Genomic DNA, 27,216 nt, shown 5'->3' with positions numbered 1-27,216 from the left:
GCGTCACCTATACCTCAAACCAGTCCAAACCCTAACTCAATCATATCACACAAACCCTAATTTCAGAATCCCCAACTTCCTTGTTCGAAACTGAATCCACCCTAGATTTCTTCTCGATCTGCTCTCAGCCACCAGCAACAATCCCTAACCTAACTTAGAAGCAAACCCATTGAGTAATTCTTCATAAACTCTCGTTTTCTCCTTAGAACGGCTTCATCTTCTCAATTTCTCCCCTAAGTTCTTCACGAATTGATCCTCTAAACCTAACTCTGAAATAAAAAGCATAACTTTATCTCTGTATAGAGAAGAAGAAGATTAGAATAAGAAGAAGGAAAAAGAGGTGGTGATTATGGTGGTTCTGATGGAGATGAGATCATGGATTCATGACTGCCGCTGTGAGTGAAGTGAATGAAGAAAAAACAAGAAACCGAATATGAAGGGTAAATGGGTGAAGATGGACATTTGCTTGACTTGTTCAATGATTATAGACCAGTTTGGTGGGCCTTGACGGAATATCTAACGGTTGTGACACTTTATAAATTCTAAAAAAAACAATGGCACTTACTTAAACAGGAAATTGGAAGTGTGGCATATTTTTAAAATTCCCTTAATGTTTTAAGCCTATATAATTCATAGTCTGATTTCAGTAACTTATCGACGGGGTTGCCGTTGCCGCACATAATCTGATTTCAGTAACGTGCGCCAGAAACAAGCTTTATGCTCATTTTGATAATGCTCCAACACCGGAATGGAACATAGATAATGAGACATTCACGAGTCATTTCAACAGTGTAGGATTATCTTATAACTTATACATTAATAAAAATTTTACATTAAGGCACCAAGCATTCTCTTTGCATGAGCTACAAACACTAATATTGCAGCGTGCCAAATCGGTTCCCTTGCCTCCATCAGCAATGCAATGCCAGATTTCTTTGCATGGTTGTAAAAAAATAAAATAAAATCCGATTTCTTCTACTAGCAAAAATAAAAGTATGGCTCCCCCGGAATAAATGTAACTGGAAGCCTGGTGTGAAAGCATTTAGATTGGCATAGGAGACTAACAGTTTTGCTGAATAATGCATAAAGGACCGACAAAGCAAATCAAGAAAAACTATAAACACACATTTTGCATTTTCCATAGATAGAAAGGAGGAATTGAAGGGCATAGGTGGATAGGATAGGATCAGTTCATCCAAAAAATTAAATTAAATTAAATTAAATTAAATTAAATTAAAGACTCGAGTGATCATGCATGTTCCCAGAAAGAGTGTAATGCTCAATATGGTATTGCTTAATAGAGGTCTAGAACAGAAGTCAAGAAAACAATTGCCAAATCAAGAACTGATTGAAAAAGGCATGAACTTAAGTTTACTTGTCTGGTCAATTTATAGCATTTTTAACTTGTAAGTGGTTGTCATTATCCAAAATCCTCAATGTTCTTAACCTTTACAATGAATTGAATTGAGAAAGAAACTGAAAAAAGAAATCAAGAACAACTCTAGGTAAAACTTTTACGTTAATAGATCGAAGAAGGAAAGCGTACGTGGTGGATCAGATCAGATCATCCAAAACAACTTAAGTGATCATGTTCCCTGTAAGAGGGGAAGATTCATTGAAGCTCCTATATAATAGAGTTGCTAATTGTAAATTTTATTTAATTAAGTTCAGCTAACTATATGCTTAATGTGGTATTGCTTATCTAGAACTGTTCATAAAGAAGGCATGAGTTAAGAAATATAGTTGGGATGTTACTTGTAAGTGTATGTCATTATCCAAATCATCAATGAACTTATCCATCTACACATTTTCTTAAGCCTATATAAAACGATCCAGTATTCATTCATCAACCACACTACAACTACTACTCATCTTTGCTTCTCATAATCTTCTAATCTCTGCTCTCACAAGTTCACTCAAAGTTAGTTTTCTAAATTGTTTCATTTCATCTCATTTTAATCAACATTTATATTCATGGATAAAGTGGAGAGTTCTGTTAGGTATAGTGATCGATTACCACCTTCAAAACTAATCACAATTCTTTGTATCGATGGTGGAGGTGTGAGAGGGATCATACCAAGTACTATTCTAGAATTCCTCGAAGCTCAATTACAGGTAATAAAAAGAGAATTCTCTGACTAATTCATATTTTCTATCTCTATTTGTATACTTAACTTCATTCTCATCATTCGTAGCTAATCTTGAAATTTGCTGTGCAACTATGTAGAAATTGGATGGTCCTGAAGCTAGACTTTGCGACTATTTCGATATCGTAAGCGGAACAAGTACTGGGGGACTAGTGACAGCAATGCTGACTGCACCAGATGAACACAACAGGCCACTATTTGCAGCAAAGGAAATACCTCAATTCTACCTAGATCATAGCTCAAAAATCTTCCCACAAATGAATCGGTATATCCGTACTTTACAATTTTCTTTGGATTGTTTGATTACGCGTTTTATCAATTGTACTATGTTCTTAATCTGATTTTTGGCATATGTAGTGGGATTCTTGATAATGCTAAGAAATGGATCCATGACATGGTTGGTGGACCGAAGTATGATGGTGAATACTTTCATGGACTTTTGAGGAAGTTACTTGGACAAACTAGATTGCATCAAACGTTAACTTCGGTTGCTATCCCTGCGTACGATGTAAAGCAAAGACACACTTGTATCTTCACTACTCACAAAGCTAAAACCACTTTACTAGAAGATCCACTACTCTCAGATGTTTGCATTGGTACTTCTGCGGCGCCAACTTATCTCCCTCCTCACCGTTTCCAAGTGAAGTCCAAAACCGGTGAAAGCGAAGAAGAAGTACGAGAATATAATCTCATTGATGGTGGGGTTGCTGCTAATTGTCCGGTATGAGATTGTTTTATATTACATTAATTGATTCCGCTCCAAACTATAGATATATTCCTAGTAATTTGAAATTTTGATCAAACGAATCTCTCTATGCATGCAGCTAACAATTCCATATGGACTTATCCCCGGTGTATGCAAGGGAAACCCAAGTTTCTTCAACCAAGGAAATGGGAAAGTTCTGATATTATCATTAGGCACGGGATCATCAACACGAGCGGAGGCAGAAAAACAAGAAATAACAGCCGAGATTGCGGCCAAATGGGGAGTTGTGGACTGGTTGCGCTACACAAATGGATTAAGTGATTTGTTTTCACCAGCCGAGTCTGACATATCTTATTACGACAATGCATCTATCCTAGCTTTGTCTCAACTTTGGCTTGGTTCTAATAAAATCGAGTTCCTCAGAATTCAGCATAACTTCACTAATAGCGAAAGTGGTACGTTATCTTCAATGGACATAGCTACGAAAGAAAATCTGGAATCTCTTGTCAGAGTTGGCCAAGATTTGTTAAAGAAACCGGTTACACAAGTGAACGTAGAAACAGGTCATCTCGAACCCGTGGTGCATAATGATCAAGAAAATCTCCTCCACCAAGAAACCAATCAAGAAGCACTCATAAGATTTGCCAAACTGCTTTCAAGTGAAAGGAAAGATCGTATTCGAAGAAAACACAGTGGTATGGCTGCCGGTTTCACATCAACTGGTCTCTAGATAGTCTCATAGTACTACTTGTGTACATATTCTGTCCATATGTTCTTACACTGTGAATACCATTTGATCAATAAAATTGCATATTTTTAAATCCGACAAAACTCGAAATGAAGTAAATAATCAACTATTAAGCATGGAGATGACCCTTTCGAAAACCCTCAAATTTTATTGACTTACTTTTGTTTGAGATGCTTAACTGAATGGGGTATACATAATGCGTCCATGCATTTTAAAAACTTTTAGGGGTTTTTTTTACAAAAATAGAACTGTTTTTTTGGTGCTTTTTAAATGTAGGCCAGTTTTTTTATTTATTGCTAAACTAGGCAAGTTTTGACCAAAAGTGATGGATGGAAAGTTAGCTGCCGTTATCTTCCAGCTGTCCATATCTTCTTAGCTAAAAAGACGTTTTAGTCCTTCAAATCTTCATCAACGACACAGATTGCATAACAAAGAGAACAACTAAGATGTCCCGTATAGAGTACACGTGTAGGAGATCTAGCCACATAAAATCAAATGCCAGGATTGGTCGTACTTTAAGTTTCTTTAATCACATGGAAAAATCCCCCATTTCGAGCATTACGTCAAAAAATATCATTTTCACCTGTAAATTATAAACTAAATGAATTCAGCATACTTAAAAAAGAGAGACATGCTTACTAAAAATACAGTGCAACATTATTTCATCTAATCTCTAGTTCCAGCAACGAAACTGAGTACACAATTGAGTGCAATAAGGACCTTAATGGCTCATTTCGTTCATTTGCAGGTTAACTCAATATATGCACAACAGTTAACAATATATATTTCTACAAGAATCACGTTGGCCTTTACTTATTTTCTGATCAGAAAACATATCCCAAAAACCACGAGGCTAGGAATATAGAAGTAACTACTACACATAATAGGGCAATACAAAGTTAACCATCTCAATGGAATTTTTTTGGCACACTCCAAACAAAGGAAGGCAGTAACAATACCAGCCTGCAAAATGGTACCAGTAAAAGTCGAGGCGCCAAGCAAAGTTTGGCCTAGTAAACTAAGCAAACAGTATGCCAGCAGAAATCCCCAGACCCCAAACCTGGAATCCACTTAACTCCATTTGGCAAATGTAACTGATAAAAATGGGGTATGAGTAGAATATGATAAAAGGACTGTGTAAAGAAGACACCGGAGATCAGGTCATTCGATCGGCATTACTTTGCAGGGTTTACTACTGCTACTTGAACTTTTCCACCTAATTGGATACTCACAAGGAATTAAGTCACTTCCTGTTCTACTTATGAAAAGAACAAAAATGGGACATTAAGAGCACATCCATGTAGTTACCTGTTTGAGTATATATTGCAGTGTTAATCCCAATTAAATTTCCTTTAGAGTCGAGTAGGGGGCCTCCGCTGCCAAAATTACAACAGAAGTAAGATAGCAGGAGTCAGTTCGTTAATGCAAACAAGCTCAGACCGAGTTTAACTAAACTTAAGAAAGAACTGTGGGACAAAAGTACTTCAATTTAGCACTGAACCAAACGATTATAAAAGAAGCTCGGTCAGAAGTTCATAATTCTAAATCTGATCAATAGGTAGAGCAACAATTTATCCCAGAAAATAAGGAATCTTGTAGACTATCACAGGAGTTCGTCCGATAATAACACGGGAATTCGTCGGATAATTTTATAGATTTGGTTTACCCGATTATGGTTATCAGACTGCTTATCACACTCCAACAATAAAAACCAAGATCCTAGACAAACCTGTTACCAGGATTGATGGCTGCATCTGTCTGAATTCCTCCACTGATTGTAACTCCAGCTTGGCTGTTAATTTCTCTATTTAGTCCACTAATAACTCCAACTATCAGAGTGTGATCAAATCCAAATGGGTTTCCGATCGTTAAACACTGCTGGACAACTTTTAGATCAGAAGACTGTCCCACCTTAATTGGCCTCAGAAGTCTTGTACATGTACTCCATTTACACAATCTCCCGTTTATATTCAACAAGAGAATAATGTTATTAATGCTAATAACAAGCACAGTGTGCTTGGTTGACAAGATCATTTACAAGCACAACAAGTAAATACCTGTAAAACGGCGAGATCTTTGTCACGGTCTGCACCAATTAGCTTGCCCTCAAAGTTCTTTTGCACCCTTCCGAGAAACAAACACAATCAAGAAGATTGGATACCACAATAAAGGATCCAACTCATATATCAAAGGAATATCTAAATACCGCGGTTGCGTTTCAACAATCAGCGTAGAGCATCGAAACCTCACCCATCAGACGAAAGAATATTGACTCGGGAAACAACTTGACCAGGGGAAGGATTTCTTGAAAGAGCGTTGCCAACAACTGGACAGGAAGAATTACATAACTACATCATTGAGTTACCATCTGAAGTATTCTGGTTCTACCATCAGTTAAAAAATGAGAAGAAACAGACGAAAGGAACGAAATGGTTTTGCCACACCAGAGACCACAAAGACAACGACGAACTAGTTCTTACCATGATAGTTTGTAACTATATGTCCTTGTTCATCCCAAATTACTCCTGAACCATTTCCTTCAGGAACCTGGGCACATGTGTAGTAAATGAATAATCAATACCAATAGGATTACAGGCACGAGAGGCTGGTATAAGAACTTAAAGTAACTAATGTGTCATTGAACCCAAACAGTTTCTAAACTAAGATTTCAAAATACTCAAAGACCTAATCCACTGGATTGTAATAACTCATGCCATCATTACCTCGACAACACATGGCTAGCCAGCTAACCCATGGTTAGAGCAGTGGCAAAGAGAAGAGACGTGAACTGACTACTTCAAGACCTGAACTGTCGTTCAGGATTTCTGTCGAACACCTTTGTGTGTGTGAAACTGGGAACTCAGAGATGGCTATTTTGCTGTTGTATGAGCTCCCCTTTAACCTGCAATCGAATTGGAGATAAACCCATTCTCGTGTACCTTCTCAAATACACATACATTCACTAATCAGTCACCGTTCATCCCTCAAATCAATGGTGGTAGCTCAAGTTCTTTCCTGTACGACATTCGACATCTTTTTGGTTCCAAATTTGCTTTTGATGTGAAATTTCTCTGGTAAGAGAAACTTGTAGTCTACATTTCAAGAAATTACAACGAGAAACTTGTGAAATTTCTATGGTACGAGAAACTTGTTGCTGTTAATTGCTCTCCAAAACCAGAAACCCATCGATGTTGTTGTGTAAACACCATCGACTCACCGAATTTCATCTCGTTGTGGAACCTTGCTACTGTCAGTTCTTAATATGAGAATCAAATTGTCAAGAAAAATACAGATTTGCATCAAAGAACCCCCAAAATAGATCAATTTAAGAACCCCCAAACTCAGCTGATGCTGCTGTTGTAGAATGAGTATTACTGCCTGCGAATCTTCACATACCAATGTTCCTGGTGGTGCTAAAATCCACGATTATATCTCTTCTAAACATCCACCATTAATGTTAATTAGGTTTGATTAGAGAAAAACCCCTAAGTTATCTCTTGATTTTAGCAGAAGAAAAAATTGATTTAGAAGAACCAGAGAGAACTAGAGAGAAGAAGGAAGAAATGGACGAGAATCACTAAAGCAGTGACGCACGTACAAAAAGGTTATTTCAATAATCTTACCACATCCATGAGATATCCCTATATGATATTTTGGCGAGATATTGACAAGTCAACGCGATAAATTGACCGAGATGGTTAAAGCGGATGGAATCCGTATAACTTGACTAGTTTTGCAAGAAATAAAAAAATGACCTACAAATGGAAGTGAGGGTCCAGACCGGGCCTACTTCTCCATATAATCCAACTTTTAGAGACCAAATGCTTTATTGGCACCAAACTTTTCCTTTGCCTGAGGTAAGGAAACTAATAGTGAAGTGGGAGATCTCCGTTCCAATTTCTTTGAATCACAGGAACATCTTCAGGAGGATGATAAACTATTGCTCCTTCACCATTTTCAATTTCTACAATTACAATCTCTGGATTAACACCACCACCACCACCACCGCCATCTGCTACTTCACCTTGATTTTCAGCTTCTTCATCTTCAGGCTCAACAATCACTGAATCCATCATCTTCTTTCTCTTTTTCTATTCTGTCTCTCAAACTCACTGAAGAAACAAAACAAAAATGGTTTTACACCAAGTAGGGAAATATATCGTGTGCATCGCGGAAATAGAACAACCTGGAAAGGGGATGTGATAGTGCATCAAAACCGTTGATTTCCTAAATCAGTAAGATATTTAGGTTGTAATGTTACCGTCATACACACCTTAATATGGCTCCTTTTTGCGAAATGTTATTACAAAAAATCAGTGTGTGCGCGAGATTCTGTTCAGTACAGACTCCAAACAGGCGGTACGTCAAGAATTTTCGACCAAAATGTTTGCTCCCGACTACATTGAAGAGACATAACCACACAAAATAGCACCATAGTGCTTGTTCTTAGGGGTCCCAGACCAAATACTGAACCACCATGTCAAGATATAGGTCCCAAAAGATCCGCATCATTATTTGACCCCATTTTGTATTTTCTACACTTTTTATGCTTTGCACATCTTTTATGGACACGGTCCACATTTATAATCCATCTCTCTCTCTCTCTCTCTCTCTCACCAACTCCACCATCTCATTTCTCCAACAATGGCCACCGCCACCACCACCGCCTTCAACAACCACTCTCCACCATCACTTGCTTCCTTAATCCAAAACCATCATTCTCATTTCAACAGCAATCTCTCATTCAAATCAAAAACCTCAATATCAAATTCACTTTCAATCAACCTCACCACCACCACCAGATCCCCATTCTCAACACTGAAACCCTTGCAATCAAACTCAATAGCATCAGATCTCACACCATCAGAAACAAACCCAAAGACTCTAAAATCAAGATTAGCCAATGGAGAAACACTCTACGGTATGTTCTTACTCAGTTTATCACCAACTCTAGCTGAGATTGCCGGTCACGCCGGTTACGACTACGTCGTCATCGATCTAGAACACGGCGAAGGAGGGATTTCCGAAGCACTCCCGTGTCTCCGAGCACTCGCTGCTACAGGTACGGCTTCGATTATCCGTGTCCCTGAATCAACTGAAACATGGGCTAAGAAAGCATTAGATTTAGGTCCTCAGGGTATTATGTTTCCAATGATTCAAAGTCCGAAATCGGCTAAAAAAGCAGTTTCTTACTGTAAGTTTCCACCAAATGGGGTTCGTGGATCAGCTCACATGGTTGTTAGAGCGTCGAATTATGGCATTGATGATGGCTACTTGACGAATTACGAAGACGAGTTGTTGATTATGTGTCAGGTGGAGTCTGAAGAAGGTGTGAAGAAGATTGAAGATATTGCTAAGGTTGATGGGGTGGATTGTGTTCAAATGGGGCCATTGGATTTGAGTGCTAGTTTAGGGTATTTGTGGGATCCGGGGCATAAGAAGGTCCGAGAAATGATGCGCATAGCGGAGAAAGGAGTGTTGGGGGCTAAGAAGAAGGGTGGAGATGATAATGGTGGTGGTAGTGGTGTGTATTTAGGGGGTTTTGCAATGGCTCATGATAAGCCAGAGCAATTGAGGAGTAGAGGGTATCATATGATTAGCGGTGCTATCGATTTGGGTTTGTTTAGACGTTTTGCTGTCGAAGATGTTAAGAATTTTAGGATGGGTTTGAGTATTGACAATGTTGATGATGAAGAAGGTGATAGTGATAAAGATAAAGAGGAGAAGTACTGGAGCGAATGATGTGGCGTTGCGTTAGAATGCTTTAGGTTTGAGTTCTTAGTTTTAAGTGAGGGAGGAAAAAATCGGTAAAATTTCGTTGTTGTTGTTTTGTTCTGTTTATGCGATGCTGGTTCATGGTAAATAAATTGGTACCTTTCTTTTCGAATCCGTGTTTCAAATTTTGATCTGCGTTACTGTTTTTTTCCTAGAGGGATTATTTTGTCTTGGTGTAGAGTGGTGCAAAAGACATGGAACAATGGCTAATGCCATGAGAGTAATTCTGTGTATGAGAATTGATATGGCATTACTTGAGTATTAGTTGTTCAATGTTGGTCCATTGCTGATTTAATTGTGTGAATGTATTAATCTGTCTGTGCGGTGAGACATGGTGTGGAACTTGAGATGGCTTTTTTAGACTGCCATTACGAGGCGCAGGCAGCCAAGTTCAGATGTTACTAGGAGCAGTTGGAAAGACCAGACATACACTAGAACCTGCTAAAAGCAAGGTTCGCCCCTATCTTCCAAGAGGCCTAAGCACTTCACGCATCTGTAAGCACTAAACTCTTTACTATTTTGTTCATATATCTTTACTGTGTTGTTATCCATGAAGATACAAGGCTTCCCGTCTTCCTTAATAGAATCAAGTCTAGACAGTTGTTGTTGTTAAAAAACTGTTGAGCTTGTCTTTTGAAACTTGCCTTGTGTGAATCAATGAATGAATTGACGTTAAAGAAAGACCACTGCCATACCATGACGTGCTATGAACAATCATCACTAAACAAGTGCAGCAAGGACCAACGGCATGGGAGTGTTTGCATGTGAGAACATTATTTGGATTTACAAATTTTTTAAGTTTCATTGTAGCATGACAGTGAGGAAAAATGGGAGTTTTCATTGTCTTACTATTAATCTGCGGTTGTTTGTTCAACTATTATGTGTTTAGAAATTTTAGGCTTTTTCTGCCTCAGACATAGAATGGAGATTGAGATTGCATTTCTAGACATACACTAAAAAGCATAAACCACTTGCTAAACCTAGATTCACCCTTGTGTTTGGACATTCGTAGCCCACTCCTAAGGGGGTGGCCTCACACATCCGTAAGCATTAAAGTCTTTGCTAATTTTTTTCACATTTCTTTATGTTATGTCATATTAGATGAATATTAGTAATAGACAATCTGCTTTCATATGTCATGACGTAAATTATGACTCGAAGAAGGCTCCAGGCTTGCTGTCTTAGTTATTGGAGTAGGCACGGTAAGGCGTGCAGGTGTCACCCAGAGAATTGTTCATGAGTTACTCTGTGTGCTCTATACCATCGCTTTGCTTCTACAAACAGAGTTGCTCTGAACGATGCTCTGGGTGACAACTACAGGCATTAACGTGCCTACTCCAATAACGTGCATTAACTAAGAGCTACTCCTTAGGTCTGATTATATTTTTTTCACACAGTTACTCTGTGAACGTTAACACCATCGTTCATGAGTTACCCAGGCAAAGTTCTTCTACTTTTTAAACACAGTTTAATCTACCTGCTAGTCCTAAGCTGGAGTTTTCGAACGTTAAGAGCTTTGCCTTGATCTATTAGTGCTTATGAAGGACAGCAGCATCAATACCCATATACAGACAAGGGGTTAGAATGATTACGTCCTTAGATCTGGCCTTCTGGGATTTGAATTAGCATTATGGCTATGCTGGTGGAAGTGTGATATACCAGTAATGAAAATCTACCGTAAGATCCTCTTTCCTTTGCATGCCAGATGTAAGAGTAGTTGAATCCTCAGACCTAAGGACGTATTCATTCTTATCCCCTTGTTTACGACACGCTTAGAACCTAGAATGTTCTTCTCTGGTTGTAATATATTCTTAAATGTAATCCAAACCAGAGAGAATTTAATGCTCCCCGAGTACTCTTTCGTTGGGTCTAATCTTTTTATCTTCTACCATTTCTTTACTTGGTAAAAAGTCAAAATTTTTGCCTTGGACATGTACCACTTGCTAAAGCAAGGTGCCCCCTTATGTTTGGGCTTCTATAGCCTACTCTGATTGGGGGTGGATGGTATAGGCACTCACACATCCGTAAACACTAAAGTCTTTGCTAGTTTGTTCAAATTTCTACTAGTTTGTTCAGATTTCTATATGTTATGGCCATATTCTTGTAGTAGCACTAGACTACCTGCTTTCATATGTTAAGACATGAATTAGGACCTGAGGAAGGCTTTAAGCTTTGCTGTCTTAGTTATTGGAATCCAGACTAGATATTTGTCATTGTTTAAGCTGGTAGATGTGTTATTGCCTGCTGTAGTTCTCGTCACCCAGAGCATAACATAATACTAACTTTCTCTTACCGAGTTTGCGCTGTATGCTATCTACAATCGCCATAAGCCGCATTGGAATTCCACTAATCATCTACTTTTTTTAGCTCAGTTTAATCTATCTGTTAGTCCTATGCTGGAGTTTCTGACTGCCTTGGGTGTTTTGCCTTCATGTATTAGTGCCCTATGAATATATTAATACCCTATGAATAACAGCAACATGAATATCCCATATATAGATAAATATGATATCTTGAACTTCTGTGACGGTTGGCATGATTTTCATTAAGAGTCAAACCAGTTTATTTATAGTTGCATAATTTCATATTATTTGAATAAATAGTATTTACAAAAATTCTTGGTAGACTGCAAATGGACGCCGCAAAAACTACACAGACACATGAAAACCCCAAAGCTGGACCCCCTGTTTTTTCCCAGTGAGGCAGGCCCCACTTTCATGTGTCTGTGCGGTTTTTGCGTGGTCCATTAGGACGGTTTGTCCAGAATCACCCTAGTTTTTATTGATAGGTTGACTTGCCTAGCCGGAAATACATGATAGGCATGGGAAGACCATGGGTGCTTAGTTTTCTAATATAATCCAGCCTGCTTGGCCTGGAGAAGTACTTGAGCAGGCTGGATTATGTAATCCAGCATTGCATAACTAAGGTGATATATGGTGATAAAGAAAAAGTGGAGAAGTGCTGGAGCAAATGATGCGGGCTTGTGTTAGAATGCTTTAGGATTGAGTTCTTAGTTTTAAGTGAGGGAAGGAAATTGGGTAAAATTTGGTTGTTGTTTTGTTCTGTTTATGCAATGCTGGTTCATGGTAAATAAATTGCTATCTTTTTTCAAACCCGTGTTTCAATTTTTGACCATGTTTTTTCCTAGAGGGATTATTTTCCATTAGTGTAGAGTTATGCAATAGGTGTGGAAGGATCACTAATGTCATGAGAGTAATATTGTGTATGAAGCTTGATATGTCATTTCTTGATCTTTTTTGCTGTGAGAAATGCAATGGAGTTTGAGATAGCTTTTGTAGAATGCCATTATGGATCGCAGTCAGTCAAGTTTGTATGTTAGGAGGAGCAGTCACCATTTCAAGTGATTTGGAAAGACAGACATACACTAGAACCTGCTATAGCAGTGGTCACCTCTATATCTGAAGAGGCATTAGCAGTTCACACATCTGTAAGCACTAAACTCTTTGCTATTTTGCTCATCCATCCTACCGTATGGTTGTTTTTCGATAGTATCAGTACAACACTGTCTTTCATATTTCAAACTGACTGGTAGGTACATTACTCTTATCTATGAAGATGTGGATGAAATTGTTTCTGCAACTTTGTATTCGGTGATTGAAAGACCTAGAATTGATATAAGATTGCATCTTTCGACATACACTAAAAGACATGCACCACTTGCAAGGCTCACTCATATGTTTGGGCCTCAGTATCCCATTCTGATGGGGGTGTAGGCACTTCCCTAGTCGTTGCTAGTTTGTTCAGATTTCTTTATGTTACTTCTTGGAGGCAGCTGTATACTTGCGCGTGACCACAATTTTTACCTCCAAGAAGGCACAAACTAGCTTGTTAGGACCTCGTCATTTTTTTCTTCTTCAATGCAATTTAGACCAGATCATTTTAACCGAATAAGAAGAAAAAACAATGAGATTTCACACAGAAGAAAAGGAAACAGTTGCCCTTAGTTTTTCATGTATCCGATAGATTGCGACCTTGACCACATCGAATGTAACAAAAGCAAAAGCACCACACCATTGGTTTTCCTTGTTTTATATTCGTTATGCAGTAATTTGTTCAGTGATTATGTGCTTCGAAGTTTTATTCTTTTTCTGCCTCAGACAGAGAATGGAGATTGAGATTGAGATAGCTTTTCTAGCCGTACACTAAAAAACATGAACCATTTGCTCAAGCAACGCTCACCCTTATGTTTGTGCATCTGTGTGTCAAGATATGGACTTTTGATCGGAAGAAGGCTTGCTGTCTTTGTTATTGGAACATTTTTGCCAGGACTTGCTTGTGATAGTGCTTGTAGTTAATAAAATGTGAATACAATTTATTTATAGTTGCATAATTTTATTTCTATTTATAATATTCAAGGCCTGGCTGGCCTAAAATACATATTAGGCTTGGGTAGGCCATGGATGCTTAGTTTTTTCTAATAAATATAGGTACCTTTTTTTTCAAATCCGTGTTATTGTTTTTCCCTAGAGGGATTGATTTGCATAAGTGTAGAGTCACGCTATAGGTGTGGAAGGATGACTAATGTCGTGAGAGTAATTCTGTGTATGAGACTCAATATGGCATTACTCGGGTATTAGTGGTGTATTGCTGGTTTAGTGCTGATATAATTGTTTGTTAATGTATTTATCCTTTTGTGTGGTTAAAAATTGAATGGAGCTTGGGATGGCTTTTCAGACTGCCATTACGAAGCGCAGGCAGCCAAGTTGAAATGTTTATAGGAGCAGTCACCCCTGTTCAGGTGATTTGGAAAGACAAGACACACACACTAGAACCTGCTAAAAGCAAGGTTCGCCCCCATCTTCCAAGAGGCCTAAGCACTTCACGCATCTGTAAGTACTAAACTCTTTACTATTTTGTTCACATGTCTCTACTGTGTTGTTATCATGAAGATATAAATGTTCGATTCAAGGCTTCCGGTCTTACTGCGGTTAGATTTCAAATTTGTTAAGTTTCATTTTATTAGCATGACAGTGAGGAAAACTCGTCTTACTAAGACTAAGAGAGATTCAAAATCATTCTCTTTGCTGTGAGGAGACATAGATGTTTAGAGAAATTTTAACATCAAGACCGTAAATTTAAGTTAGTTCTTTCTTTTTATTTTTTTGCACAGATATTATCAAGATCCTAAATCTAAATTATGACCGGTATAACAGATATTATCTAGACTAGTATGTAACCCGTGCTCCGCACCGGGTGTGATGGAGATTATCAATCAGGTGTGGTGGGGCTTACCCCCGCCCCGTGGGCCAAATGCTTCTAAACATATTTAAAAAGTTACTGATTATGTTTATGGGTGGGAAAATTTGATACCTTTTAATAATTCCACCGTGAAGTTTTTAGAAGACTTACGTATTCCGAAAACATCTTACGTATTTGGAAAGCATGAATGATAATTTAAGTTGTATGCCAAATAATTTTTGTTATAAATTCTTAAACCACAATGGAATATCAACTCGAGATGCATTTATTTATCCCATGCACCCTTGATAATGACAACTAAACGGTTTAACAGAAAATTTAAATATTGTTATGTTCAAAAGTTTGTTTTAAAAGATTTTCAAAGGTCGCTAGATGATCAATCACCGGGCATTAAAATAAAAAATCACCTAGTTTATTTAAATCTTCTTAGCTTGGTCTAAATCGGCATGAGAAATAAATAGCACACTGAAATGTTATTCAGGGCCTTCAGGTTTTTACCGTAACTATCTGCCAGCGTAGGTATTGAATGCATAATAGATACATAAACTTTCCACTCACCAAAGAAGCAGACGTCTGTAAGTAATTCAGGATAGCCATCCCTTTTTAAGGACTTCATCTATTTTCATTAAATTTTCCTTTGGACCCCCAAGGAAAGAACTCCAAGCTACGTTACTGTCTAACTTATGTATGAGAATGAGCTTCCCATTTTCACATTTCATACATGGCTCAATTTTTTTGAATTATATTTACATTTTTCAACTTGAGAACCTTTATAATTACCAATGCCACTCCTGGTAATTAAAATCGTTCAGCTCATTAAAAAAAAGAAAAACTCATGTTAGCAAATCAGTTATCATAGCACATTATCTCAACTTCACACACATGTGCAGGCATTTTTTGCAACATAGTACACAGTTTATTATTTTATTTTTCAGGCGGTTTCATAGTTCTCATATTCGGTCTCCTCCAATATGGTGAATAGCAAATATGCATGACAAAGCACTACAAAATTATATGGTACAACTACAAAATAAGTATATATGATTAGAGTCCATATAAATAATACTTAGTTGACAAATAGAAATTCATATTGGGGACAAATTGTCCAAACACAATTTAGACCCTAAAAAAAGGTATCACTGAAGCAACTAAACCAATTTTGAGGATGATGATATTCACTGAATTTATTCAAAAGATTTATGTGCATTGTCACTGATTAGCTATGATCATGACATTTCATGAATATACATATATTATATAATAGTCTAATAAATAACCAAATATAGAATCGCGTGAAGCCTTTGTTATGAAATTGATTACAACTTAGTGAATCAGCAGAGACATGAAATGAAAGTATTTTAATCCCACCAAAACGTGCCGAAGTTGTCTAATAAAAATGTGTCATTCGCAAACATTTTTAGTGTATTAAGAATGTGTTGATGACTCGATGCTCCCTAAAAGTGTAATTTATCTGTTGAATATGGTTTGACTGCTTAAGTCTGAACAACAATTAAAACAACCCACCTGTAAAAGTCATCTTTCACCAGTTTTGGTCCGATTTCTTTTGTTGAGATGCTTATGAGTAATGAGGCATCACAAAAATAAAGATCATTTTATCATTTAAAAAATTGAAATTATGAATACATATAGATTATGAAATATTGCAGGACACTTGGCTTGCAGCATCATCTGCTTTGACGTTATTGTTCTGCACATTGAAAAAGGTAAAAGATGTTCCTCTTTTGATGATAATACAATCTTAACCATGTGAAGATACCACATAAAAATCGCTTTGTCACATGATTTTTTTTTTTGCCAGGTCCCACGGCATACATCCAGGAGTCCGGGACTCACCATTCCCCCGTTTTACCATTTTCCTTCTAGGATTATTTTGGGCATACATCAGTTTTTGTTTGCTTTTTACAGGTTTATCAAGATAGTATAAAAAATCAAGTACAACATGATAATTATGTTTCACCAACACTAAAGATATTCATAGTAAATCATTTTTTCCGATCAAAGAAAACACACAAAAGACATCCTTCTAATCATTACCGTAAACATGTGTTTTGTATCTCAACTTATAAGTTGATATCATGTGTTTTGTAAGATGAGTATGCACCAACTGAACATGCTTATAAGTCGATATCATGTGTTTTGTAGACTGCCAAATCAACTGAACCAATTCCTTTTTGTTTTTGATATAATTTGTGGCCTGTAGTAGAATAGAGAAGTAAATAGAGATGAATGGATAACAGAAGAAATGCTTAGATTATACTAAAGGTGCACAGAATATTATTTTTTTTAAAAATAACCAATCGTTTTAAGAAAAAATATGACACCTTATTAGGAGTCTTAGACGTGCTGTTTTTTCTCTTACATTTTCTCTTACATATAGAACGAAGAAGAAACTGAGACAATAATATCTATACCCATTCCACAAAATAGACAAATCTCTCTATTCAGACCATAAAAGAACATTGGAAAGTAGCATGCATAAGAACTAAAAGAATATGAAGTTGAGACTTGAAAATCACTTTCAGGAATTTCCCAATAACATCGGCCAAGGATGGAAGTAGCAACTGATATTTAACGCAAGATGAACAACCTACTGCATTCTTATAAAAATGTTTCAACAGTCCGCACATCCCACTTCTTCCATGATAAACCATCAGGATCCGCATATTGTCACAGTGCCTCCGTAACAACATTTGAAGCCCTCGGGGAAGGGAGTATGTTTATCACTTCTAACGATCGAAGTCTGACATGCAGGGGAAAAAAAATCTTTATACGTATGCTATCTGCAAGAAAGGTGCTTGAAAATCTGCAACATCTCTAGAAGTTCTTATAGAAACATTGTTTGGTATAATACATACAATAGGTCTTGAAAATTTTAAAATCTAACTTATATTTCAAATATCTCACAGCATGACAAATGCGGGTTCAATGTTTCTGGTTGAATAGAATAATGTAGAATGTTGTATTCATTTGAGGATGGAGGACAAAATCCCGTTAAGGACTCTGGCTGAATCATATAATATTTACCTCACTCCACTTGGGTGAATGTTATATCGTCTTGCTAGATTATAATACTAATTGTCAGGAGAGAATGGGAGTTCTTATCAGTATGAAACGCGTGCAGTGGCACTAACATTGCCTACAATACCAAAAATCAAAGCCTTCAATATGTGCAGAGCAAAATTACAGCTGCAGTGTTGCGTCCACGGTGAACCATGCAGAGCAAAAAAATCTAATTACTACATATTCAAACCCATCAAACAATATAAACAAATACATCAGGTATATGTTACAGATTCAATCTGGTTTTGTTCAGCTACAAAATTGAACAATTGAGCGAAAAATAAGAGATATATTAAATTTATCTCCAGTGCTCCCCAGTACACTATCCGGACATTCTAAAGCTTAACTGCTAAAAGAGTATTGCATGTGATGCGAGTCACAATATCAGGGCAGTAAAACCGACTTAATGATGCTTATCATAGACAGAATTGTGTCATTTATGCGAGTAAATGCAGAACCTATAAAATCTGAAAAATTTCAACACCAGCTTCTTCCTAAAACATACATGGATAAATATTTAAAGTGATGGGAACATTCATATACCTACTTCCTAGAATCCTAAAATCTGAAGCCGATGGAAGTGAACAAAACTTAACACAATGTATCTATTTCCCGTACTACAATTCATAGTCATTCCTTTTCCTATTTATTTGCCTCTTTTAACACCAAGATAAGTTTTCCTATAACGTCTTTATGAAGGCATGATTTCATTTACATGTAAGTAGATCTGATTATGATTCACATAACTGAAATATGTTTTTTAATATTAACTTTATTACCTATTAGGTGGGTGTATTTCTGTAGCCTCGATCTCAAAACTTTCAGTTACGTATGACGAAACTTGTATCTAAGGAAATCTTCCTCTTCTGGTGCTAGCCTGACAGTTGCGTTTGCCGTGAATAAATCTTTTGTACCTTGAATGGTGCAATATTCAAATGCGTTATCAATATCCCATTTTGGTGTGTGAGAATCATATCGTGATATCCATAGATGCATGGCTTCATCAGGAATAATTAAAGAAATTCAATTATTGTATCAATGTTTTAAAATTTGTAGTAGAAACAACGGAGCTTGGTTGAAATTAGCACTTACATCAATATCCATGAATATTTTTTCGCTGTTGAATAGGTTCTAGCATTGAACAAATGCCATCAGCACCTTCGGAGTGAGGGAAGGTGGATAGCCATTTGTGTTGTCCAAATCAATTGAACCCACCGGTTATCATTTGAACACATTATTAGAGAACAAAAGATCCTAATTTTAGATCAAAAAAAAGAATCCTATTAAGGAAATTAAATATTCATTAAATACCTGAAGGCGAAAAAAATTTAAATAGGAACAAAGTTATTAACTCGGCGTAGATCACTTTTGATACCAATTACTTACGAAGAAATTATCTAGACTTATAGAGATGATGATTATGACACAAATCATATTATAGAGTTTAGAGTTTTGTGTTCCTACTCACCCAACGGTTTTGTGTTCTGACTCCCGAACGACCACTGTACAACTCTAACCTTGATAGGTTCATTAAGTTGTTTTACCTGCCCGCACAAAATTGCTAATGCACGTTAAAAACCCATTTCTTCGTAAACTGATCTTGCAGATCGCATATTCTCATGATTTTGCAGAGATGATGATCTTCCTTTTGATTTGCTCCAGATTCTTGATCAACCTATTGTGGTTGACATTGACAATATCAAAAAAGGAAAAAAAGAAAAGTAAATCAAAGAGGTGAAAAGGATCCACAGAAGAGAGGCGATTAGGTATCTATAGAGAAGGAAAGAAGAAAGGCGCAAAAAAAGTGTCTACATATATTGATGTAAAATATATCAAACATATACCGTAATTAAGGGGCTAAATATGTACATGAGTATTTCTTTTCTGCCAATTCTTAGATTTGTTGGCGAAAATATATTGACTATTGAGTGTTTATTAAGAAAAGAATAGATAGAAAAGGTTAAAGATATAATTAAGGAAAAGATATTCACTGAAATATTGTAAATATATATAATTTTGGCAATTCTTAGATTTGTTGTCAAAATTTTCATATTTTTCTTTAAAAAAAAATCGGTATTAAATTTTTTATTATAGCGGTGTTGTATTTTTAGCAATTCACTTGTTAAATCCCAGGGTTTAAATTTTATTAAAATAGTGTAAACATGGTGTAAGAAAATATCAACCTTGCCGTCCAATATGGAGCATCAGATCGTATTAATCCTATTAAATATTAACGGCCACCAAATGTAGGGGGTATAAGTTGCTTTTCCGCCAATCAGGAGCAAGGGTTTTGTTCACCAGCCAATGAGAGGGGAGGTTACCGCAACTCTCGACGTGGAGTGAGAGATGACGTGGGGTTTTTAGGTTGTTGATAGAATGTTTTATTACATACTCTCTCCGTCCCTATTATATAAGCAGAATATTGGATTTTCCTAGTCCCACTAAATAGGCGGAATTCTAATTCCAAGATATACTTTTTGACCTATATAATCTTATTTATGTTGTATTGGTAAAAATTTATGAAAACTAAACAATTTATTATTCTACAAGATTTTAACTTCTCCATTTATATAATAGGGACGGACGGAGTAAATGGGAAACATCAATGAAATGTTACGGACCAATCTAACATTTTCCTTATTGAGAAATTTGCCAAACTTGAATCCAAATGAACCACCACCAGTCTTATACACCAAACCAACATAAATAAAAGCAAATTAACAAACCCTGGATCCCCTCAAAGGTGTCTTTTCGCATGTCGGTCTACATCTCCGACTCAAATGGCTTTACGAGCTGCGTAAGAAGTTCCTGCATTCTGAAACAAACCCCAGATATCTGGATCGAACCTTGCATTTTCTTTGTGAGGATCCAGCTTGTCAACATTCACAACCACTATTGGGAACACCCCTCCATAGAAACGGCTTACTTTAACATTGGTTGAATTGTCTTCACCAATTTCCGGCATGTCTGAGGCCGTCTTGGTGATAGTCAACGGAGTACTCTTTGGGAATGTAATAACATCAAGTTCCTCAAAAGGAACAAAATTGCTAGGAACTGCGAGGCCAGTCAACCATTGTTCCTCATCAACCGATCCACCTTTAGCACCAGCACAGCATTCTTCAAGCTTAGATGTCAAATCAAGAACTTGTTTCTCGTGAGCTTGCTTCTCCCGGTACAATTCCTCATGCAGATCTGACAATCTTTTTCCGAGAGCTTGTTTCTCAGCCCTCTCTCGATCTCGCTCAGTTATACATGCAGCCAATTTCGCAGCAGACTCGGTTTCCTGAGGACTAACATGAGAAGGTATACCATAGCTGGACAAGTTAAGCCCCTCCGGTGACCAGGAATAACGTCCATGTGGATTGTTCGAAAACCAGTTGATGACATGACCTTGACAGTTTACAAACTTGTCATTCTTTCTCAGGTAAGCAAAGAGAGATTCAAAATCACTCTCTCTGTTATGGTGCAAAGACAGATGTTTAGAAAAACATAACAACTCATAGCTACTAAACTCTCCTGGCACAAATGGACAACCGGGTTTTGTCTGAACCCTGAATATGTAAAACTTGAAACCCATTTCGCGTCCCCATACGAGATATAACCCAGGATCACTAAAAAACGACATGCTTGCCGTAAGAAAAGTAAATAGAGAGATTCTTAATTTGGGCGGGAAGGAAGTGAAAGAAAACAAGAAGAAGCTTATTTGGTATCCAAGAACACTAGGAGATATCAGATATATATATGTACAAATTGATTTATCAAGTTTTAAATTCTTCGTCCTTATCTCTAGTGATTAAAGTATGTAACAGTAATATGTACCTGCTCAAGTCAAATGACTGTAATGTCTACACGCCACGACACCATACGAAGCTACCACGAACAAGTCTATAATTTTATATACAAGCTTTGATGATGTATATTGGTCGACCGCCCAATTGATATTTTATTTGTAATTATTGGAGACAGCTCTAGTCAATGTTTATAATGTATTGTACAGAGAAGTATACACTGCACCGAACGACAATGTTATTCTCCTTCCTAAGCATTTCTCTACTACTCTCTTTTGGTTGATATTTTTAACGTCCACTTGAAAGCAAGAAGCCGAGACCTCCTCATCCAAGGCTTCACCGTGATGTGACATTGGGTGTATAAATAAACAAAATCTATTGACTTCATATAAGTAAACTTTATTATGATGATCTCAGTACTTTGATAACGTCAGAACGACGTTATACAAATTCAAAGAGGATGGAGCCTAGCCGAGCTACCATTAATAGTGTATGGATAAAATCAAATGACAAGGAATTTAAAATTAATATTTTAGGATATATTTATTTTACAAATTAAGATATATACATACCTATATCCTGAGACAGATAACTTTATTTTTGATGGGCGCATTTTCTGATGGGGTAAGGGGATAAATCAAAATTTGACATGTGTCTTTCTCATTATTTGTCTTAACTAATTATATTTCCAAAAATATCAAAGATAAAATATAACTACTAATATTTTCTCTAAAAATTGAGAATTAAGTGTTTCGCCCTCTCCTCATTTTCTCTTACTCAAATGGCCTTTGGCTTAAAACTCAATTTTAAAATAATTAACCCTTTTATTGAAATGACCCTTAAAAGAGAATGAGGGTCATTTTATGTGCAGGCAATATGTACACCGATTATTTTGTTAATCCTACTTCCTATAATATTTCAGGGCCACTGGAATAATTTCCAAATTTTATTAAATAATCCTGGGACCAAAAGAGTAAGATCCATAATTTCCAGGGTCATAAAAACAAATTTCTCCCTCCTGGGATTTAAACATTATGTCTAACAAAAATCTACCATGAGATGTTCTTCTCTTTGGCTCTTTGCATACCAGATGTAAGAGTAGTTGAACCATAGAACTAAGAACGACAGTACGTATGCATTCTTATCCCCTTGTTTGCGACACGCTTAGAACCTAGAACCTTCTTCTCTGGTTCTAATATATTATTAAAATTAATCTAAATTAGGAGTACTCTTTCCTCGGGTCAAATTTTTATAATCCACAATTCTCTATATGGTAAAATGTTAAAAGATTTACCCCGTTGCGTTAGACATGCACCACTTGCTAAAGCAAAGATCACCCTTATGTTTGGGCATGTAGGAGTAAGATACGGCACACCTGTCAAATATGCGAAATAATGATCATCAAGATTGAGCGAATACGACCGCATACAACATATCCGGAATGACGCACCAGATGATGTCAGCTTAATCACGAGTAAAGTGTAAAGAGATATGCAGTGTTACGAATACGTGCGAGAAGAGTCAATGCAAGAATGCGTTAATGACGCACGCCAGATCCAAAAATAAGGGCTTTATTAACTGTCATCCACTATGTGAACCCCTAGATAAGGGTCCGAGCGACCTTGTATTGAGGAGAGATCTTTTTGAGAGCTTAGACAAGATATTTAGGAGAGAGAAAGATTATTTGGAGAGCAAGCTAGGGTTTCTTCATCATCTCTGTATTCAATTTGAAGATATTAATGAATATTCTTGTGATTCTCATGGAGATTACTTAGATTGTTTTACATATTTTATCAAGGGTGTGGTTGTGAGATTTCTCGCAACTACATTTTGGCGCTAGAATACAGCTCGGAATGATATATCATGTTGGTGAATTTCTTTATAAACAAGTTTGAAAATATTTGAGAATTTCAAAAACCCATGTCTGAAAGTTTTCCACCAAAAATTTAAGATTTCCATTCTTCAGAAAGTATCTTTTCCTTCATCAAGAGAGACAATCATTCACAAGTAAAAAAAATGGTGAGAGCATCATCCACAACGGAACAGACGGTTGCAATTAGGAGGAGTAGAATAATCGCTGGATGAAGAAGAAGTGAGATTGCCGAATCATCAAGGATGGGAGAAAGAAACAACCGAGAAAATAAAGTTCAGACTCAACCTCAGCGAGAACCTACGCAGGATAACATCATCGACTATGATAGAGTAAGTGTTCATACTTCACAAACAGTTCAACAGAAGAAGATGCGCAAAGAACTGGAGATGTAGGACCAATAACTAGGGTTGCACAAGACCCGTCCATCATACCCAAACCCGTACGTACCCGCTAAACCCGTGGGTTTTTAATCCGAACCCGCCCGTTGTGGGTGCGGGGTTGGTTATGAAAATAAAAACCCGCTTCCTTTGGGTGCGAGGTTGGTTTTAGCTAATACCCTCCCAAACCCACCTGAAAAACCCGCTAAAACAATAATGATCAAAAATAAAAAGAGAAGAAAATATACTATCAGGCTATATCACAAGCTAAATTCCTATACTTGGGATACCCATCTAAAGCAATCGACATAACCCATCTTGCGGACAATACTGCACATGAAGACCTCAATAGGTCGTACAACCGAGGCATCAAAATCAGTCTTTCCTTTTCCTGTGGTACGAATGATATCTAAATAATACTTCAGATCCCCCTCCGAGACTATATCGTTCCTGTCAATCTTGTTTCCCAACACAAGGAATGAGACAGTTGCTAGAGACTCGTCCTTTAGGAAATTGGCCGGTTCCGTTTTTGATTCGGCAAACCTTTAAAACTTTAAAAGTAATGTGTGTGAACGATTATTAAATATAAAGAGGGTTTAAACCCAAACCCGCCCAACCCGTAGCAGGCGGGTAACAAAATCCGCCCGCTGTTTATGGGTGCGGGGTTGGTTTTGAAAATAAAAACCTGCAGTCTGTGGGTGCGAGGTTGGTTTTAGCTAATACCCGCCCAAAACCGCCCATGTGCAGCCCTACCAATAACAGATAATGAAGAGAATATGACCATAGAGGATCTCCGACAAAGACTAGTTGCAGAAACAAGAAGAGAAGGAGAATTACGTGCGAATCCGACGCGTCAGAATAATGAGTTAAGAGAATAGAATACTAGATTACAAGAGAGAAGATCACAGAGTACAACACGTATAAACTCAAGATCTAGATCAAGTAGGAGCACGTCAAGGCGTAGCAGATCCAACCGCAGAGATGCCAGACAAGAGCAGCGTTTAGAAAACAATATGGTAGATGATAACATACAAGAGCAGCGCGATGGCAATCGCATAGAGCATCAACAAAACAATGACAGACATGTACACCAAGGAGAAAACTACCGCATGCAAGAAGATGATAGAGTTGAACGACGTGAACAACAAGGCGAACGCTATCACATGTATCAGGATCAGGATGATGAAATTGATGAAGAATACGGAAGAATGATATAACAAGGAAGAAAAATGATAAGAAACCAACGCGCGCGTTAAGATGAAGCAGAGAGATATAATGACGCACAAAATAATGCAAGGAACGAAAGAGAAAGACGAAGGACAAGAAGATAAGAAGTTGAAGAGAAAGAAATACAAGAAGCAATGCGTCAAAACAGGCATGAAAACAGAGTAAGACAAGCAAGGTTGAAAAGGACAATGCAGCAGGATACATATCAAATCATGAACGAACAAATCTTAAGAGAACTAGCAGAGGTTAGAGAAATGATGACAGCGGGAAGAGATGGTAGTAGGAGACAATTGGATGAAGCAATAGAAGAAGCGGGAAAAACACCATTTGCAAGACAAATACAACTTGCAGTAGTACCACCAAAATGTAGCCTACCTGTACTTACTAATATCTTTGATGGAAGCACATGTGTAGTGCAGCATGTAAGGACTTATAGTCGATCCTTATTACAGTGGGAAGAAAATGATGCGGTGTTATGTAAATATTTCCCAGCGAGCCTGACAGGGGAAGCCTTGCAATGGTTTGAAGGATTTCCAATAGTAACTATTCGATCATTTCATCACTTAAAAAATATCTTATTAGGGAAATACATCAGAAATAACAAGCTAATACCAGGTATCGAAAAAGTGTTCAGCTTACGAAGAAGGATCAATAAGAGCTTACGTAGTTTAACCACGCGTAGGAGGAGTATGTGTAGCGAAATGGCTGGACGAGTAGATGATAGAAACCTTATACTAGCCTTCATCAATGCACTTTTCCCTACAAATTTATTGTATACGTTGATCTTCAGGACAAAAGATAAAATAACCATGGCGGAGTTACGCGAGTTCCAAGAAGAATACATAGCTCTTGAAGAAAAACAAAGATAAATGAAGTCTTACCCAGTTGCAATAACAAACGCAAGTTAGGGGAATGCAAGCCTAATTCCAAGGACAACAAATGTCGTCGCAAGTACATCTCAAGGGAGTCACGGAAAGAAAGTAATGGAAGAAGAGCAAAAGCTAGTATCCATGGGTAGTAGAGATCAAGAAGAGTTTGAAATAGAATACAAAGAAAAGCAGTTCAACAATCGTGGAGGAAATAATAAGATTCAAAGGCTTGATAACCAACCAGAAGGCTATGGAGGGAAAAACCAATATTACAACCAAGACTCAGGAGGTAGCAAAGTGGTTTGGGAGCAGATAAAGATGCCGCATCTAAACACCTCGATAGACAAAATCTGGGAAGCTGTAATTTTAATGGAAGACATTCCTGAGCCACTAAATGTGGGAAATGAACCACCACCAGGGTGGAGAAGTAGAGAATTCTGTGCCTATCATCGTTTCCACAGTCACACCACAAACAACTGTAGAAATGTGAAGAAAATCATACTAAGAATGATTGATCAGAGAACACTCATCTATTTCCCAGTGCAGCAACCACAAAATCTACCACCACTACCACTAGAAGGGCATACACAAGGTATGGAGACAGGAAGGAATACATATTTGATCGAAGTAGGAGCGAAGGCGAAGAATTTATATTGTAATTCGATAATACACTCATTTAAAAGCGTAGAAGATCACGATAATGTCCTAAGTCGAGTTTATGCAAGAGATAATGATGGAAGAGAGATACTCAACCTTGCGAAGATATCGCCATTAAAAGATTGGCAGAAGCAACCTATTTCATTTAATGCATAATAAGTACCGGGAGGAGGAGAACCGCATGAGAGCCCATTAGTGGTAAAATTAGAAATCAATCCAAAAGCAAAAAACTGATGAAGGCGAAGAGGATGACGCGAATACATGAGCTATAAATAGAATACTGATAGATCCTGGAAGTTCAGTTGATATTCTGTTTTATCACACATACAAGACTATGGGTGGTAGAGATGAATAATTAATTCCATCAACTTACAAAATTTATGGTTTCAACGGAACAACCAACAAGACAAAGGGAGAGATAACAATGCGAATTCCTATGAAGAGCATATCAACAGAAATATTATTTTGCATCGTTGACGTAGAATCACCCTATAATGCTCTAATAGGAAGACCCTGGTTACATGGTATTCTAGGAGTGGCCTAAACTTTCCACCAATGTATCAAGTTCCCTCTACCTCAAGGTGTTGGAGTAATAAGAGGAGATCTGAATGAAGGTAAAACCTGCCAGGAAATTGATGTTGAAAAATTTGAGAAACGCGCAAGCAAGCGAAGAAATTGGAAGAAGCAGATAGAAGAGAGCCAGAGAGGTGAAAGGTTAATGGTAGATGCCGTGGACAAGGAAAGTGAA

At 37.3% G+C, this 27,216-nt stretch overlaps 3 protein-coding genes and 3 long non-coding RNA genes across 10 annotated transcripts; 4 read left to right on the top strand and 2 right to left on the bottom strand.

Annotated features, from left to right (window-relative positions):
- Positions 1-1,886: 1,886 nt before the first annotated feature.
- Positions 1,887-3,638, top strand: LOC113339342 (patatin-like protein 2). Its single transcript, XM_026584631.1, has 4 exons — positions 1,887-2,115; positions 2,228-2,412; positions 2,505-2,868; positions 2,972-3,638. Exons 1-4 carry the CDS (start codon positions 1,975-1,977, stop codon positions 3,581-3,583), a joined length of 1,302 nt encoding a protein of 433 aa, XP_026440416.1. The 5' UTR covers positions 1,887-1,974; the 3' UTR covers positions 3,584-3,638.
- A 2,242-nt stretch (positions 3,639-5,880) lies between these two features.
- Positions 5,881-6,336, bottom strand: LOC113339994. The gene is made up of 3 exons (XR_003355233.1): positions 6,325-6,336; positions 6,082-6,148; positions 5,881-5,927 (listed from the first exon to the last, which is right to left on the bottom strand). It is a non-coding gene; the product is annotated as an uncharacterized LOC113339994 (long non-coding RNA).
- A 1,850-nt stretch (positions 6,337-8,186) lies between these two features.
- LOC113340206 (2-keto-3-deoxy-L-rhamnonate aldolase-like) lies at positions 8,187-9,488 on the top strand. The gene has a single exon (XM_026585413.1). The coding sequence runs from the start codon at positions 8,246-8,248 to the stop codon at positions 9,341-9,343; it is 1,098 nt and encodes a 365-aa protein (XP_026441198.1). The 5' UTR covers positions 8,187-8,245; the 3' UTR covers positions 9,344-9,488.
- A 2,842-nt stretch (positions 9,489-12,330) lies between these two features.
- On the top strand, positions 12,331-16,625 carry LOC113340207. The gene is made up of 4 exons (XR_003355397.1): positions 12,331-12,824; positions 14,072-14,226; positions 16,264-16,320; positions 16,416-16,625. It is a non-coding gene; the product is annotated as an uncharacterized LOC113340207 (long non-coding RNA).
- Positions 16,626-16,891: 266 nt separating this feature from the next.
- Positions 16,892-19,434, bottom strand: LOC113339291. 5 transcript variants are annotated; one of them, XR_003355023.1, is made up of 5 exons: positions 19,146-19,434; positions 18,770-18,931; positions 18,457-18,675; positions 17,642-17,803; positions 16,892-17,357 (listed from the first exon to the last, which is right to left on the bottom strand). It is a non-coding gene; the product is annotated as an uncharacterized LOC113339291 (long non-coding RNA). The 5 variants fall into 5 exon arrangements; XR_003355019.1 differs by having other exon boundaries at positions 16,892-17,803; XR_003355022.1 differs by having other exon boundaries at positions 16,892-17,753.
- Positions 19,435-25,076: 5,642 nt separating this feature from the next.
- LOC113339561 lies at positions 25,077-25,811 on the top strand. The gene has a single exon (XM_026584808.1). It carries the CDS (start codon positions 25,077-25,079, stop codon positions 25,809-25,811), a length of 735 nt encoding a protein of 244 aa, XP_026440593.1.
- Positions 25,812-27,216: the final 1,405 nt, after the last annotated feature.

This window comes from Papaver somniferum, unplaced genomic scaffold, assembly GCF_003573695.1.
Source record: "Papaver somniferum cultivar HN1 unplaced genomic scaffold, ASM357369v1 unplaced-scaffold_21, whole genome shotgun sequence".
NCBI lineage: Eukaryota > Viridiplantae > Streptophyta > Magnoliopsida > Ranunculales > Papaveraceae > Papaver > Papaver somniferum.
Note: the sequence above shows the minus strand (reverse complement) of the source record. Positions and strands in the feature narration are given on the sequence as shown.